Source organism: Gekko japonicus, unplaced genomic scaffold (genome assembly GCF_001447785.1).
Source record: "Gekko japonicus isolate JY-2015 unplaced genomic scaffold, Gekko_japonicus_V1.1 scaffold77, whole genome shotgun sequence".
Lineage (NCBI taxonomy): Eukaryota > Metazoa > Chordata > Lepidosauria > Squamata > Gekkonidae > Gekko > Gekko japonicus.
This window is the reverse complement of record NW_015161405.1, coordinates 1,997,329-2,012,269: the sequence shown is the minus strand read 5'-3', so window position 1 is coordinate 2,012,269 and position 14,941 is coordinate 1,997,329. Positions and strand designations below refer to the sequence as shown.

The window sequence follows — 14,941 nt, the reverse complement described above, 5'->3', positions numbered from 1 at the left end:
TGTGGCCAAGAATTTTGCCCTGGCGCTGCAAACTCAAGGAATAACTGTCTCTCTTTTCCTCCATTCTGATGGCCATTGACCGAAGTCAGTTTACTGCTCTCCACTTTCTCTTCAGGCTGCTTCACAACTCTTGGCTTTTCTGTTCCAATGGTGGAGCTACTTTCAAAGGGCTTTAGAACTGCCATATATTCAATTTTCTCCATAGTGTTATGTTCTAGGGGTAGTTGTTCACTGGTTTGAGCAGCATAGTTGAGTGGCACGTCACCCAAATCAGATGGGAACATGGAATCAAAGTTGATGCAGACTTCTTCCAGGCTGGCGTCTTCCTCTTGATCCTTCTGAAATGCAGACGGAATCACTGGAGGAGGCTCTGCCACCGTCGGCTCTGCCACCGGGTCTGGAGAAGTTGCTAGGGTGTGCTCACCTTGCTGCTGCTTCTCAGACTAACACCCCAATGTAGACATCTGTTTGCTGGCTGGGTTCCTCAGGAACACCTTCAAAGTCTTTTAAGAACTGCTGGTAGACATTGGCTTGCCAGCTGGGTTGCTCCGGAACATATTCAAAGTCCTTTAAGAACTGCAGGTAGACATCTTCCTCTGGCTTGGCCTCCTTTTCTGCCAGTTCAGGTTCATGGACTCTGGGTTCTGTGGTCATGTGCTCCACTAAATCTTCCCCCACAGACATGGCTACTGGAGTATAATCGTGCACAGCTGCCTTCCATAATCCACTCCAGCCTTCCTTATACAGAAGATATTTCCTTCTATCCCCTTGTATGTCAGCATCTGGAGGAAGTGAAGGTGGACCTTTTGCCAACTTTGCCATTTCATGCTCGTGCGCCATCCTCATTCTCTCCAGTTCCATTTGGGCTGCCCAGTCTCTCTCTTCTTTAGGGTTGTCAAACCCCCAGTTTGGCAGGGTCCCCCCACTTTTGGGGGGCTTCTACCCGCTGGTAGCCAGCTGGCCACTGGGGGAAGCCCCGCCCCCAAGCCCCAACATCCGCCGTCACCCCTCTCCCTTCTCTCTTGAGAGAGAGGAGGGAGAGGGGTGGCTGCGGGCCAGCTGATCAGGCATGTTGAAACTGCAGGGGGGCCCTTTAACTGCAGGGAGCCGGCATTTCTGCATGCTCGATCTTCGCGGAGGTCAGACGCATGGGGAAATGCCAGCTCCCTGCAGTTAAAGAGGCCCCTTTAACTGCAGGGAGCTGGTGCCTCTGTTGGGTGGCAGGCAGGGGGCACATCCACAACATCACAACATAACATCATAACGTTGGGATGCCCCACCCCCTCCAGGAATACCCCCCAAAGTCCCCTACTGGGGGGGGGAGGTAGGACTTGGCAACCCTACTCTTCTTCCTCAAGTTCCATCTGCTTAATTTGCAGCTGGAGACACAAAACCTCTTCACTTGGGATTGCCATCTCTCTGTCTGCTTTCTCCTGAGACATCTGATCAACAGCCCCTGCTCTGGTCTTGCTTCTAGGCACAGGTGTATCCTCTGGTTTCTGTCTCCCAGAACGGAGGAATATAAACTGCCTAACACTAGCCTCTCTGTCAGTTGACCCGAAAGTTCTAGAAATAAATAAACCCCCTTTACAACACTGTTATTAGACCTTTTGGTCTTATTGGAACCTTAAAAAAAATACCGTGGCTTCCTGCAGCAAGACAAAGGGAAGAGAATTTTTTTTAAAAGCCGATTATGCTCTGCCTCTCCAGGTCAACATCTGAAACATCCCACTGCTAATGCCACCGTGTCATGACCCCAGCGGGTTGCCACCTTCTGCCACCACCACCCTGGGCTTAGGTCCCTTGAGAAGGACCAGGGTACCTTCCCAAGCCCCTTCAAATTACCCCTTTGTAGCCGAGACACGTAAGCGTGATGACCAGGCAGAGAAACAATTGAACAAAAATGGTTTATTATTACAGTACTGGGCAGGAAAAAGACAAGACAAGACAAGGGACTTTAAAATACATATACAGTGTTGAAAGGCCAAAAGAAACACAAAACTAACACAGCTACCTAATACTCCTGTTACTACTCAAGCCCTACAGCTCTCTTAAGCCAGGCTTCTCTCTGTACTCACTGTCCCCAGTGAGGGATCTTTCTCCCAGACCAGTCTCCTCAGCTTAGCTCTGTGAGAGGCAAACCACAGAGAGGAAAAGAACCCAGTTTAACTGACCACCAAGTATATAAACAATCTCCTCAGACCCCCATTGGTTACCGCTGGCGCAAAGCCTTGTGGGGATTGTAGGCTGTCTGCTTCCCACTTCCAGGCAGGTCTCTTAGGCCTCACTAGGCCCAGTCCTGCACAGATCTCCAGAGGCCTACACAGATCATGAAATGAATGCAGATTTCCAGAGAGCAGCAAGGAGAGATAAGGAGGCTTTCCTGAATGAGCAATGCAAAGTAATAGAGGAAAACAACAGAATGGGAAGGACTAGAGATCTCTTCAAGAAAATTGGAGAAGTCAAGGGAACATTCCATGCAAAGCTGGCCATGATAAAGGACAAAAACGGTAGGGACCTAACAGAAGCAGAAGAGATTAGGAAAAGATGGCAACAATACACAGAAGACCTATACAAGAAGGGCCTCAATGTCCTTGACAACCACGAGGTCAGTATACATTCCAATCCCAAAGAAGGGCAATACCAAAGAATGTTCAAACTATCACACAATAGCACTCATTTCACACGCTAGCAAGGTCATGCTAAAGATCCTACAAGCTAGGTTTCAGCTGTACGTGAACTGGATATGGAACAACTGATTGGTTTAGCATAGGAAAAGGAGTAAGACAAGGATGTATATTGTCCCCTTGCTTATTTAATTTATATGCATAGTACATCATGCGAAATGCCAGGCTGGATGATTCAGAAGCCAGAATTAAGATTGCTGGGAAAAACATCAACAACCTCAGATATGCAGACGATACCACTCTAATGGTAGAAAATGAAGAGGACCTCAAGAGCCTCTTGCTGAGGGTCAAAGAGGAGAGCACAAAAGTTGGCTTGAAACTCAACATCAAAAAAACTAAGATCATGGCATCTGGCCCCATCAGTCCTTGGCAAATAGAAGGAGAAGTCGTGGAAGCAGTGACAGACTTCACGTTCCTGGGATCCAAGATCACTGCAGATGGTGACTGCAGCCATGAAATTAAAAGACACCTACTCCTTGGGAGGAAAGCGATGGCAGACTTTGACAGCATAATAAAAAGTTGAGACATCACCCTGCCAACAAAAGTCTGTATGGTCAAAGCAATGGTATTCCCAGTAGTACTATATGGCTGTGAGAGTTGGACTATAAGGAAGGCCGAGTGCCAAAGAATAGATGCTTTTGAATTATGGTGTGGGAGAAGACTCTTGAGAGTCCCCTGGACTGCAAGGAGATCAAATCAGTCAATCCTAGAAGAAATCAACCCTGACTGTTCCGTGGAAGGCCAGATACTGAAGCTGAAACTCAAATACTTTGGCCACCAAATGGGAAGGGAGCACTCACTGGAGAAGACCCTGATGCTGGGAAAGATTGAAGGTCAAAGAAGAAGGGGACGGCAAAGGATGAGATGGTTGGACAGAGTTGTCGAGGCAACAAACATGAAATTAAGCAAACTCCGGAGCATGACCGAAGACAGGAGGCCCTTACATGATGTGGTCAATGGGGTCGCGAAGAGTTAAACAACAACAACAATAGTAGATGGCCCATAATAGATATAACTCTGAACTAAGCTGATAATACTATGGAATGCTGCGGAAATTTATCTGTATCTATCATGCCTATTTTATGTTGAACATAAACACTTCCTTCTGCAAAAAAATAAGCGAAGAGTTAAACAACAACAACAATAGTAGATGGCCCATAATAGATATAACACTGAACTAAGCTGATAATACTATGGAATGCTGCGGAAATTTATCTGTATCTATCATGCCTATTTTATGTTGAACGTAAACACTTCCTTCTGCAAAAAAATAAAATATGGAAAACCATATATACATTTCCAATGGAATTACACTTTGCTTTTTCATTTCAAAGCTGAAGATCACCTGACACAGCATGGATTTAGGAGTCCATGAACCACACCATTGTCAATATTTATATTTCATGGTGTTCCCTTGGTGATGATGTTGACCTGGACATTAGCCAAAACAGTTTCGGTATATTCCAAGCTAATACAGGGTTATCTGTCAAACCCAGTGTGCATTGTTTGTCCATGTTTAGCACATATATAATGAATTGCAGTCCTGCTGTTCAACCAGTTAGCTGATTTTAGAGGAAAAAATAAATATTTCCAGAGAACTATGAAAGGGACAAAGCAGCTGTGGAAAGCCAGAGAATCACTGATAGAGGTTCTATGTGGAAACAAAGGCACAGATCCAAGATCGGAATCCCAGAGTCTGCAGCAATAAAACAGATTTTCAACAGACATAATCCAGCTACAGATGAATAAACAGCACTTGAATGAAAAACTGAGTAGTTCAAGAGTGGAGGAGGAGAGATTCCAAGATGAAATTCCTCAGAGAGTTTTCAGTAAAAAGAATTGTGTCAAACAGAACTCAATACTCCCACACAGACCTACAGTACAATCAGATAGTTTAACAGTTTATATCCTCATGAAGAACAGCTTTTCATAAAAATAGTAGCAGGTCACACTAATACTTTCCACAATAGTAGGTGTAGAAGGAAGGTTGGTGATAAGAGGTTTTCCATGAAAACCAGGGTTTAGAACCAACTTGAATAGACACATTGCATAAATTAAAGGTCAGAATAACAGAGGAACATATCATGTAAAGCATTTCAGTAGGAGAAGGTAATTGCTGAAAAGCTAAATGAATTCCTCTCATCTGTCTTCACAGCTGAAGATATAAGGGAGATACTAAATGGATGCTTTCAGGAGGGGAAGATGTGGAGCTTGAGCAAATAGTGGTAACAAGGGAGGAAATTCTAGAACTTAAAGACTAATTGCAAACTAACAAATCACCAGGACCAGATGGCATCTATCCTAGAATTCTTGAAAAGCTTGAATGTGAAATGGCCAACCTTCTGAATAAGATGTGTAACAAGTGCCTAAGACCAGCCTCTGTACCAGGGGACTGCAGAGTGGCCAATGTAACAACCATTTTTCAAAAAAGGATCCAGAGGGATTGGGGCAATTTGGGGTTAGTTCAACATCTGTTCTGGGTAAATTGATGGAAAGCATTATTAAAGAAAATTGTCAATCATACAGAAGGGCAAGCTCTGTGGAATAAAAAACCAACATGTCTTCTGTAATGGTAAATCATGCGAAGGTGTCAATAAACATGTGGACAGGAAGAATCAGGTGACATTGTTTATTTGGACCTCAAAAGGCTTTTGACAAAGTCTCTCACCAACAACTCTTGAGCAAACTTCAGAATAATGGGATGAGACAACCTTATCAGTTGGGAATTGGCTAAAGAGCAGGAAACAATGGTCATGTCTCACATTGGAAGGATGTGAGCAGTGGGGTACCTCAGGGATCTGTACGGGGACCAGTGCTTTTCAACTTGTTCATAAATGACCTGGAGTTAGGGGTAGGGTTGCCTGCTCTGGGTTGGGAAATACCTGGAGATTTGGGGGTTGGAGCCTGGGGAGGGTGAGGTTTGGGGAGGGGAAGGACTTCTATGGGGTATAATGCCATAGAGTCCACCTTCCAAAGCATCTATTTTCTTCAGGTGGTCTCTGTTACCTGAAAATCAGTTGTAATTCTAGGAGATCTCCAGCTACCACCTGGACATTTGTAGACACAACAAAGAGATCACGGGAAGGATGCAAAAAATAATGAAAACAACCGTGATGTTATATAATGAAAATATATTTAGACTACTATTCTGTAGTGAATCATATATTTTTACAATGTGATGAAGAAATATGATTCACTACAGAATAGTAGTCTAAATATATTTTCATAATATAACATCACGGTTGTTTTTGTTCTTGTTTACCACCTGGACATTGGCAACACTAGTTAGGGTTGAGTAGTGAGGTGGCCATGTTTGTAGATGATATCAAATTAAGATAAAAATGGATTGCAAAGTACTCCAAGAAGATCTCTTCAGACTCAGGGAATGGGCATTAAAACGGCAAATGAGATTCAAAGTGAGCAGGTGTAAAGTGATGCATATTGGGGCAAATAATCCCAACTTCACTTATACACTGGTTGGACCTAAGATGGCAGCACCAGACCAAGAAAGGGATCCTGGGGTTGTAGAAGATCCTCAATGAAAATATCAACCCAATGAGCAGCTGCTGTGAAAAAGGCAAATTCAATTCTGGCCATAATTAGAACAGGAATAGAGAATAAAACTGCTGCTATCGTTATGCCCTTATACAAATCTATGGTGAGACCACACTTGGAATATTGTGTACAATTCTGGTCACCGCCCTTGAAAAAGGATATTATAGTGTTTGAAATGGTGCAGACAACAGCAACCAAAATGATCAAAGTGGTAGAGCAGCTGCCCTCTGATGCTTAGGGCTGTTGAGCTTAGAAAAAAGGTGAGTAAGGCGAGGCATGATAAGAGATCTATAAAATTATGCATGGACCAGCTTCTCCCGTAATACTAGATCTCTAAGTCATCCACTGAAGATTCAGGAAAGCACAGTCTGGCACTTTCAGTAGATTCCATGGAGGCTGTGGAAACTTTAAGCAGGTGCCTGGGGGCAATTTTGGGATGGATGAGGGCAATGCTCACTCTAAGCTGTGGAGTCTTCTGAGCAAAAATTCTACTTTGTGAGCTACTGGCATTAAAGTTGCAAGTAAGCCATTTGGCTACTGCACACATTGGTTTGCTCCAGAGCTATCCTTCCTGAGGTAAGATAAAAATGTGTGAGCCGGAAGCTAAAAAACTGTGAGCTAGCTCACACTAACTCAGCTTAGCGGGAACACTGGATGAGGGCTGACCAACTGAAACTTAATCCTGACAAAATTAAGTGCAACTGGTGGGGGGAAGGTTGGACCCAGGAACTAGGATATCTTCTGTTCTGGATGGGGTTGCACTCCCTAAAGAGCAGGTACACAGGCTGGTGTTGCTTCTGGACCTGGGCTTCCTGTTGGATAAACAGATGACAGCAGTGGCCAGGAGTGCTTTTTGCCAGCTTCATCTGGTGAGCCAGCTGCAGCCCTTCCTGGGAGGAAAAGATCTTGCCACTGTGGTGCATGCCTTGGTAATCTCTAGATTAGATTACTGCAATGTACTTTGTATGAGAATGCCCTTGAAGACTGTCTGAAAGCTAATTGGTACAGAATGCAGTAGCTAGAATTTTGACTGGAGTGGGTTGTAGAGACTATATCTACACAGTTGGGGCCAGCATACTTTAAGGACCACCTACTCCCATATGAACCTACCTGTACACTCCTGTCATTTTCAAAGGCCCTGCTTCCTGTGTCCCCAACCATCTGAGGCTAGATGAGTGGCAACCCGAGAAAGGGCCTTCTTTGTCTTGGTGCCAAAGCTTTGGAACTCTCTCACCAGGAGATCCTTCATTTTCTGCCAGCAGGTGCAGACTATTTGTTTTGTAAAAAGCCCTGTATATATATGTGTGTGTGTATGTATACACATATATATGCTGTTGTAATGTTGAACTGTTTTAATGTTTTGATGTTTACCACTTTGAGAACTCTATCTGGGTGGAAAAGCGGTATAGAAATGTTTTAGATAAATACATGTGTATCCCATCTTTCCAAGCAGTTCAAGGTCACATGCATGACTTAATCTACTCTTTGTGGGTTTTTTTCCTTCTTTAAGGAGAAGTAAGTACAGCCAACTTTGAAAATACTTCTGTGTTTGCAACTGAGGGGCACACTAAAAAACAAAATGAAGCCAAGAGTCTAAATATAATTCAATAGGAACAAGAAGCTTATACCACAATAGTAGATGTAATGTTCTGGAAGACCTGGGAAGATCATTTTTCCATGACCTTGTACTGAACATGTGGCCAGCTTCAGTTTCTGTTATATACAATCCATGATGATTACATAGTGAGAAGGCAAAACAACTTTTTTTTGTGCTTCACTCAGTCCATATTAGTCATGGCTTGTGGCCATAACCAGCTTGGGTTAAAATTTCTTTAGACTTAAATTAAACCAGACTACCCCACTTAAATGCCTCAGTGAGAAACACCTAAAGAAAACAAGATCTTCATAGGACATGGTCTTTCAGTTGGCATTCTTCCCAAGGCATCGCATGTTTGTCACAGCCCTTTACAACTTCAATGCCATCGTGCTATACATATTCAGTTCCATTTTTCCACCTGTCACAGGTTGTGCACCACTTAATCTATGTGTCAAGAATTAAGCAGTTGAAAATGCACGTTATTCAATTTCATTGTTTCCACTATATGCAGTATTCCAGAACTCAGTGTCCATTATTTACACACAACTGCACAAGGCATATATGGAATCTGCATTTCTACATCACATAAAGGATATTTTCATACAAACACCATTTTCAGAAAGCAATTTGATTTTGGTTTGGCTGTTCAAGCTCTTGCAATTTAAGTAAATGCAACAAAACTATTCTTGGGATTATGCTGAGCAAACAGTGGGCACTGCTAAATAAAAAAGAATTTAAAACGCAAAAGCAAAATGGTAAGATTTATTGAGATTTAGCTGTTCCTACTGTAATCCCACTGTTCATTTGCAGTAAGACCTTAACGTAGCAGACCAAAGTCCCACGGATTTGTTTTCATTCTTGTGGATGATGGAAACTGAAATTAGTTTTTGTGCCCTGGCATTTCAGTGGGAAGGTCTATATAAATAAAGTTTTCTATCAAGACTCAAATGCAAGTGTTATGAAATTGTCTCTCAAAGCCTCTATATAATGTGACTAAGATGGACAACTACACAAGGACAAACTTGTCAGTAAATACTTGGCAAACTGCTGCATAAGTACTGATGGACTAATACTAGACAATGGGAGCAATCCACAGCAGGTCTAAGTCTTACATTAGTCAACAGGGCTTGTTTGTTGTTCAGTCGCACAGTCGAGTCCGACTCTTCGCGACCCCATGGACCAGCTCCCGCCAGGCCCTCCTGTCTTCCGCCGTCCTCTGAAGTTGGCTCAATTTCATGTTCGTTGCATCGATGACACTGTCTAACCATCTCATTCTTTGCCGTCCCAGGGCTTACTCCTGGGAAAATGCCCCTAAGATTACACTGGTATGACTGAACCAAAAAGATAAACCAGTGAGAACCCATTTAATAAAAAGATAGTATTTGTAGCAATATTCTTTCATGCAGAAGGCCTATTGTGATAGTGACATTTTCCCCATTGGTTCAGATGGATGTGACTCTCCAGTTAAGTACATAGGATGTCCCTGGCTTGCATCAGGACCTTTGGTTTGGAGTTGCATTTATATTTATTCCCTTGAATGATCACTAATATTTGTGTTCCAAAACCATGCAAACTCACATTGTGTATCTGTTTTCTTATGTTCAGACACACCTTGAGAAAAAGCCCACAAAAAAGTAATTAAGTTTCAGTACAACTATTTCAGTACAACCATTTCCTTCAATTCACAACTGCCAAATTCTGAATTTAAATTACTTGAAGATAAATTTCAGGTGTCTGATCCGAAGGTTCTGACCTACTACTGAGGGATTCTTTTCCCATTCTTTTTTACTGGAAGGAGGCTTCACCATAGCTGGAATACAACCTTTGGATCCAACCCAAGACTTTAAAAAGACCGCATTATTAGAGAAAACAAATCATGACTTCAACAGGATTTACACATAAATTATGATAAGCAAGATTATAGCAATCACACTCAAATATTATTTTTAAAAATAAAGGCCTTTTAGTAGAGAGAACATGACAAGTATGTCACTTAGGATGGAAGAAAAACACAACTTAACAAAAGGGATCAGAGGCAGGAATTCTTTTAATTTTTTTTAGACAATGTACAATAATTTTGCATTAATGTAATGCTAAGTCATAGTTATTGCAACTTTCATAGAAAAATAAACTATCTCCTGATATACTAAAGTGACAAATTAATAAATAAACGGAAATTAAAGTTAGTCATATACACTACAAAAATATACTTTAAATAAAACAAGTAGTAAGCTTTCAGGGAAGTTAAGGCAGTGATTTGTTTCAAATGGTTTAAAAGATTATAATGAACAATGAGTATTTATATTCTGAACTGCTCTTTTTTTCCTAGAAAGATTCTACATATTAAATAAATCCGTAAAAACAGACGACTTATCCACACATTTTTACAAAAAGTACAGTACAAATTAAATATAAAGGCAAAAACATCAGAAACCACTGCAAAATATACATTTCAAATTGGGTCTATTTTGTCTGTTTAAATTATGTAGTTATATGCAAGAATCAAAGAGATTACAACATAGTGAAGAGAGGGGAAAGCCAATTACTTGTTAGCAGAAATAATAGGCTGCATGATGTTCATAGTGACATTTGAGTATTTTGACACTATTATGTACCTTTTCCAAAAGTGTGCAAAAGGAAAAAGAAAGGGATTATTTAGAATTAGACGTTTCCAGAGAACAATATACATTCTAATCCTCAAAGTGCTATGATAGTATAGTTTGAGCATTATAGTTAAAGGGACACACGTCATGATTTCCTAGGGTTGCCAACTCCAATTCCTGGAGATTTGGGGTGGTGCCTGGGGAGGGAGCTTGGTGGGGATGCAATGCCACAGAGTCCACCCTCCAAAGCTGCCATTTCTTCCAGGAGAACTGATCTCTGTAGTCTGCAGATCAGTTGCCCTTCCAGGAGGACTCCAGGTCCCATCTAGAGGCTGGTAACCCCATTATGTCCACAAATTAATAATGTTATTTGATCAAATGATCCACATACTACGTGCAAAGTTTCCACTTACGGAAATTCTTCCAATTCAAATCGGTGCTGAGGGAAGCTGCTTCAGTGCAGTGGATATGATGAGCACAGAACTTACACCACCACTCTGGTTTTGGGGTAAGGGCTCCAGACATCTGCTGGGTCAATTCCTTAGATTTTTAATGAGATACTAGCCTGAAGTCTGAGCAGGTGGAAATTTTAAGCAACATCTCTAAGAAGAAAGTGTATGGTTTCAGTGGTCAGAGTCCTAACTAGATAATACAATAGAGTTTACATCAGGAGCTCCCAGTCCATTCAAAAGCTACCAGGTACATGGAGGCCTGATTTCAATTGAGACGATGATGTAAAAGGAGGACAGGTTAACCCTGCACCCTATGCCACTTTTTGCAGTATTGGGAAAACAACAGAGCAAATAATGGCACCCTTCAGCAATTTTAGATGAGGAAAAAGGCATAGAGGAGAAGGCTTAACCCTCCTCCCCTTGTGATCCCATCCCTATCTCTGTCAGGCTACTGAACACATGATAAATGACTTTAAGAAATTTTGGGACTCATGACACATTACATAAGAACAGCCCTGCTGGATTAGACCAGTGGCTCATCTAGTCCAGAAACCTGTTTCACACACTGGTCAACCAACAGGGCAGAAGGGCCAAGGCTTTCCTCTGATGCCATCTCCTAGCACAGGTATTCAGAGGTTTACTGCCTCTAGATGAGGAGGTTCTTTTCAGTCATCATGGCTAGTGATCACTGATGAACCCATCCTTCATGAATCCATCTAATGCAAAGAACTCCTAGTGTATCATAGTTAGACCCTGAGTGGTAATCCTTTTATATCAGCTACATAACTGCCACTGAACTTTTCAGTACTAACACAATATTTTGAAACTCATATAAAAATCTGCTAGTCAAGTGGAGTGGAATGTTTTAATGTACAGTCTTAAATCCTGTACAAATGAACTCTAACTGCTACAAAATTTTGGCTTAAAAAACCCAGTAGTAATCACAATCTTGTTTATTCCAGTCTCTTTGAAGAAAATAGTCTATTAAATTTTAGAAAGACTTCAAAACAAACAAGATCAGCACAATTAGTAGCAACTACAAAGGAAAAAAATCTATCAAACATCCTGTGTACAAATGTAGCTTCTAGGGCTCTCTGAAATTTGTTCATTCACACAGTGGTTTTTGAAATCTCCTTACTGATGGTTGCCAGTTGCCGAGAAGAACCATCTCCCTCTCTAAGAATCTGCAGCCCAATCCCAACCATGTTTATTTGGAAGTACATGTCACAGAGTTTAATGGGACTTGCTTCCCAAATGGTATGTATAGGACAGTGGTCTTACAGTACAGCCTTAAGCAGAGTTGTACTCGTCTAAATCCATTGAGGTTAATAGAAGGGTGTAATTCTGTTTAGGACTGCACCATTAGTGTCTTAGTTAGCAGGATGAATGCAAGCTGACCTCTTAATTAGTGCAATATAGGACACTGAGATTTAACCACCAGTGCTGAACCATCAGTAAAACAACCAATTTTTAAGCAGAATTTTTAGGGTTCCCAGTGGGTTCATCTGGTTCCGCTTTCTTGTTCTCCCGTTAGCACTGGCAGTTAAAATGTCATTGGTTGTGTCCGTTGAATCTTTCTTGACACAGTGTGAGAATCCCTGCCATAGATCAAGCCTGTGTTAGCTACCTCTAAAGTGAAATCAGTGCTTTTGCCACACCAGTTTAGTTCAACATTTTATGCCAAAATGTTTTAAGTTATATTACATTAAAGTGCTACAATGCTGAGTGGTGTTGTGAACAGGTATTAAGCCCCCTTCAGTGTGAAACTGGGCTGGTTCTCTTAGGTCATCAAATGGGGCTGAATTGGCTCCAGTCTAAATATCTCAGCTTAACTAGACTACTTTGTTAATCAGTAGTTAACACTCATGTGTCTTTCAAAATGAAGCAGCTCTGCTGAAGCCTAGCTGTGTTGTGCAACTAAAACTCTTAGGTCAGGCCTTTTCATTACAGTATTCATACCATCAAGTCCAACGTATCAGACAAGGGCCTCTCAAATAAACTTTCTGGCCTGTGAAAACAGGCTTTGAAGAAAGTGGTTTGTCTTCAAGAGTTGCATTTGAAAGTTTCATTTACTTGTAACTTGGTAGTGCCAATGTTTATTTCTTCAGGCTTATCACGTCTGTAGGTTACAGTTTTTGTACAAACAGCAGGCAAGAACATCTTATCCTTGAAGAAGAAGATATAACCAGTTAGAAATCCCCACACAATGAATATGGGCTTAAGTGTTCAAGGAAAAAAAAAACATGCATTGTGATTCTCTGACATTAGTTACCTTTTTTGCTGCAGATACTCTATAGTCAACTGAAGACTTAAGTTTACTGTTGCTCCACTGTAGAACTATTTGCCGGATTATAAGTACATTAAGCAACCCAAAAAGAAATGTAACGATAAAGATTATGAAGAAGATTCTACAGTGGCTTGGATCATTAGAGATGCATTCTGCAATAAGAAAGAAAACAAAAATGTGCATTATCATAAAGGTCTAATTAGAGAAGCCATCATCAGGAACTTAGTCACTTTTTGCAAACTACTTTTATCTTTGCATTCTGCCACATTAAAGGTTAAATAAATACTAGCATGATGTGTGTGTGCACATGTGTGTGTGTGTGTTAGGTCATGGAAAGTACATTCATGAGGAAGATTTGCAGCCTTAACACCACCAATACAGTGTAGTTTTATTGAAAAGCCAGAACTAAAAAGTACCAGGATCAAAGACTAGTTTTGTTAGCTCCTCAGATCCAGAAATATGGACAAAAGATGATTTGGCTGTGCTTCTTTGGATGTAAATGCATGGTCAGACAGCCACGTTCTGAGGACAACATCCAGAAACAGGCATTTTAATGAACAGAGAATCCAGACCTCACTTATCTGAACTAATTTTGCGGTACTAGGGTAGGAGGAGAAGGCAAGCTGCTGAGAGAGGCCCTCCAAGCTGCATTCCCGGGAGATCAAGGCCAGTGGTGCATGTCTGGCCAGATGGTCACCATCTGGGAAGAGGTTGGCTATTAGGAACTGGAACCAATAAGATGGGGGAGGGCATGCCATTAGGTTGGAAGAAGAAGAGGAGGAGACTGGATTTATAATCCACCCTTCACTACCCAAGGGAGTCTCAGGGCAGCTTACAATTTCCTTTCCCTTCCCCTCCCCACAACAGATCCCCTGTGAGGTAGGTGGGGCTGAGAGAGCTCTTTTGAGAACTGCCCTGGAGAGTGCAGCTCTGAAATAATTTATGACTGACCCCAAGTCACACCAGCAGCTGCATGTGAAGGAGTGGGGAATCATAGGTTTGCCAAGCCCCCGCTGGGGACGGGTAAATTCCCACCTGGGAGGCCCGTTACCCGCCGCTGTATGTAGAAGACTCAATACAAACTTGTGTTAGCAACAAGGAGTTATCTGTGAGCCTGTTCCCAGTGGTTGCATACAGTACTGACCATGGCCTAGTCCACTGAAACCTCCCATAATGTTGGTGCCACCGGGTGGTTGGTCACGGATTGGAACCCAGACACAACAAACTTGAGGGCCTTTCATGTAGCCAGTGTCAAAAGCAAACCTGTCTTACATATTTTCTGACTATCTGCATTTTGCAGCTACCGCCAAGCTAGTTGGACAAAGAAAGAGGAGGGGAGAGGCCATGACTCAGTGACAGAGCGTCTGGCTGACCTGCCAGAGGTCCCAGGTTCAACCCCCAGCATCTCCAGCTAACAGGATCAAGTAGTAGGTGATGTGAAAAAATTCTGCCTCAGACCCTAGAAAGCCACTGCCAGTCTGAGTATTTAATACTTACCTTGATGGACTGATGGTCTGATTCAACATAAGGTAATTTCACATGTACACAGATAACCATAAGAACCTGACACCATTTACTTATTTTTATTCCTCCCCCCTTTTGCCCCTTGTGTCCTCAAAATAGCTAACAATAAAATTATAAAAAAACAGCAGAGCCACCAGCAGCATAAAACACAAAATGGCATGGCAAGATAAAGCCATCCTCACAGCCTGCATACAAAGGCCGGTGGCATGGATCTAAGAGAGTTGCCTCGAGAGGGG

At 42.0% G+C, this 14,941-nt stretch overlaps 1 protein-coding gene across 1 annotated transcript in view; it reads right to left on the bottom strand.

Moving 5' to 3' along the window:
- Nucleotides 1-11,987: 11,987 nt before the first annotated feature.
- ITGB8 (integrin subunit beta 8) overlaps nucleotides 11,988-14,941 on the bottom strand; it is a 60,152-nt gene continuing 57,198 nt past the window's right edge. Inside the window, exons 13-14 of the mRNA XM_015426229.1 lie at nucleotides 13,167-13,333; nucleotides 11,988-13,060 (exon numbers count right to left, since the gene is read on the bottom strand). Of these exons, the coding sequence (XP_015281715.1) occupies nucleotides 12,938-13,060; nucleotides 13,167-13,333 (290 nt within the window). The 3' untranslated portion in view covers nucleotides 11,988-12,937. The remainder of the gene's footprint in view (nucleotides 13,061-13,166; nucleotides 13,334-14,941) is intronic.